This window comes from Mandrillus leucophaeus, unplaced genomic scaffold (genome assembly GCF_000951045.1).
Source record: "Mandrillus leucophaeus isolate KB7577 unplaced genomic scaffold, Mleu.le_1.0 Scaffold38, whole genome shotgun sequence".
Lineage (NCBI taxonomy): Eukaryota > Metazoa > Chordata > Mammalia > Primates > Cercopithecidae > Mandrillus > Mandrillus leucophaeus.
The window spans coordinates 1,265,479-1,268,048 of NW_012104031.1; the positions used below are offsets into that span (position 1 = coordinate 1,265,479).

A 2,570-nucleotide genomic window follows, 5' to 3' on the forward strand; every position below is an offset into this window, starting at 1 on the left:
CAGAACAGAGAGAGGGAAAAGAAGAAAGAACAAGAAAGAGGGAGGAGAAATAGAGAAGGAAGTGAAAAAGAAAAAGGAAGAAAATGAAAAGGTGAAAGAAAGAAAGAAAGAAAAAAAACCATGAGAAGGGGAAGAAAAAAGGAAGCTGCTTCCTTTTGGATCCACCTCTGTGCCATGGTGAAAATGGAGCATGGGGCTGTGTCAGCTCTCAGGACCACCTGCCTCCATCATCAGCAGGGACGGGGAGGAAGAAACAGAATGCTAATGGTCACACCCCCTACCTGTCCAGAATGAGAAGTGATATCGCCCGAACCTCTCCCGACCCACATCCACCCGGGGAGCCATTGTCCACCACCTCTGCAGGGGCTCCAGGAAGCCAGGGTCAGCCTATTTTCTCTGACCTTTGCAAACTGCCAGCACCCACATGGTGATCTCTACTGGCCTCCCCAACAATCCTCACTGTCCAGAGCATCAAAAACAACACCCACAGCATGAGCCAGACTAAGGTCTATTCTTTGGGGGGCTCCTTTATGGAAGACGTGTTACAAATCCATGGTGTGCAGCAACATAGAGAACTTCCAACGTCCTGAGTGGGCTGAGACTTTGCAGCAAAAGCTCTAGGCTGCTTTGTCCTTGCCAAGAAGAACATTTCTGACTAAGCTTCTCTCTCTCCTCAAGGGAGAGCCACCAACGCTATAATGGGTCAGGAAATGCTGATTTGCTTTTGTACCAGTCAAACAGAATCAGGGAATAGAAATGAAAACAAATAAAACGAAAACATAAGCCTGCAACTTACAAACATAGCAATTCCATATGGTTCAGCATATACGTATTACAGAATCAAATACAATTTATTTTGGTGTCTCCACTAATTTTCATATTTTCTGCTATTTCTTGTAGAAATAAAGATACCCAAGCAATGAGAAGAAATAAAAGAAATAATCAAGCTGGGTCCGGAGAGGGGTTCTAGATGCCCACTGGAAGCAGTGGTTCTCAGACTCTGAGGTGCACTTGAATTACCTGGAGGGCTCATAAAGAACAAAGAGGCTTAGGGCTGTTGAGGTGCAATAGGCTGGTTCTGGGTACGCTGCCAAGTTCTAAGGTGATTCTGATTCCCACCAGAATTTAAGAAGAATTGACTTAGGGTAGGACCAAGTTTAACTCAAGGTTTCACAATCAAGAGAGATCATTTAAGAGCAGCTGAAGTGGCTCAGGCACCATGAGTTGAAAGGATTTCTAGGTCAGCCTCAAGGAGAAGTCTCCCCCTAGACTCAGGTACCTAGGGCTGGGTGGGGTCAGTGGGCTTCTTTCCCTGGCCCACAGCCCCCGGGCAGGGGCCTGCACTTACTGGTGAGGACCTTGAGGGTGAAAGGGTTCTTCTGCTGGATGGTGTGGGTGAAGTGGAAGCGGGCGTTGCAACTGTAGTCGGTCTGCATGTCCTGCAGCATCACGTTGGAGAAGTACAGGTCTCCATTATGGCCCTGAGAGACACGTTTGTCTTGGGTGATGGGCTCCATGGCTATAAGAAAACAGAGGTACAGCAGCAGGTTAGTAGTAATAACAGTAATCATCACCACTGTAGTCCTGGCGACAGAATACTTTACAGAGGGTCAGGTGGCGACCAGGAGCTTGACATCACTTGGTCTAGTCCTCTCAACTCTGAAGTATGGCTTATTCCCATTTTACAGATCAGAAAGCAGAGGATGTAATACGTTCAGCATTGCAAAGGCAGAGAGGAGAGCAGGAGTTTAGACGTAGACCTGTCTGCCCACCATGTCCATGCTCTGTGGCCACACTTTTCTCTCTCCTATTCACGCCACAAAAGATCTCACTGGCTGTGGGGCCAGCAGAAGGAACACAAGCCTTCAGGTGTTCCCCAAGGCTCAAATTCTCAAGCTAGCAGCGAGAGCACTTTGAGGCCAGGGACCATGATCTGTTCATCTTATGCCCCAGCACCTGTCTTAGGACTCAGCATATAGGAGGCACTCAACTGTCTGCTGAATTAAATGAAATTGAACTTGGCCTTGCTGTATTTAGTAAAAATGTAAACATCAATTATAATGTATACCTTTGTTTTTTATCCCTAAGAAGAAAACACTACTGTGGCACCAAGATGGCTGAATAGGAACAGCTCCAGCCTCCAGCTCCCAGCGTGAGCGACACAGAAGACGGGTGATTTCTGCATTTCCAACTGAGATACCGGGTTCATCTCATGGGGGTGTGTCGGACAGTGGGTGCAGCCCAACGAGCGAGAGCTGAAGCAGGGCGAGGCATCGCCTCACCCGGGAAGCGCAAGGGGGAAGGGAATTCCCTTTCCTAGCCAAGGGAAACTGTGACACACAACACCTGGAAAATCGGGTCACTCCCACCCTAATACTGTGCTTTACCAAGGGTCTTAGCAAATGGCACACCAGGAGATTATATCCCATGCCTGGCTCGGAGGGTCCCATGCCCACGGAGCCTCCCTCATTGCTAGGACAGTAGTCTGAGATCTAACTGCAAGGCAGCAGTGAGGCTGGGGGAGGGGTGCCCACCATTGCTGATGCTTAAGGAGGTAAACAAAGTGGCCG

General features: G+C 48.6%; 1 protein-coding gene across 1 annotated transcript in view; it reads right to left on the reverse strand.

Moving 5' to 3' along the window:
• Window positions 1–2,570, reverse strand: part of NFASC (neurofascin) — a 164,440-nt gene that overhangs the window by 63,402 nt on the left and 98,468 nt on the right. The window contains exon 9 of the mRNA XM_011990602.1: window positions 1,349–1,519. Coding sequence (XP_011845992.1) covers window positions 1,349–1,519 — 171 coding nt within the window. The remainder of the gene's footprint in view (window positions 1–1,348; window positions 1,520–2,570) is intronic.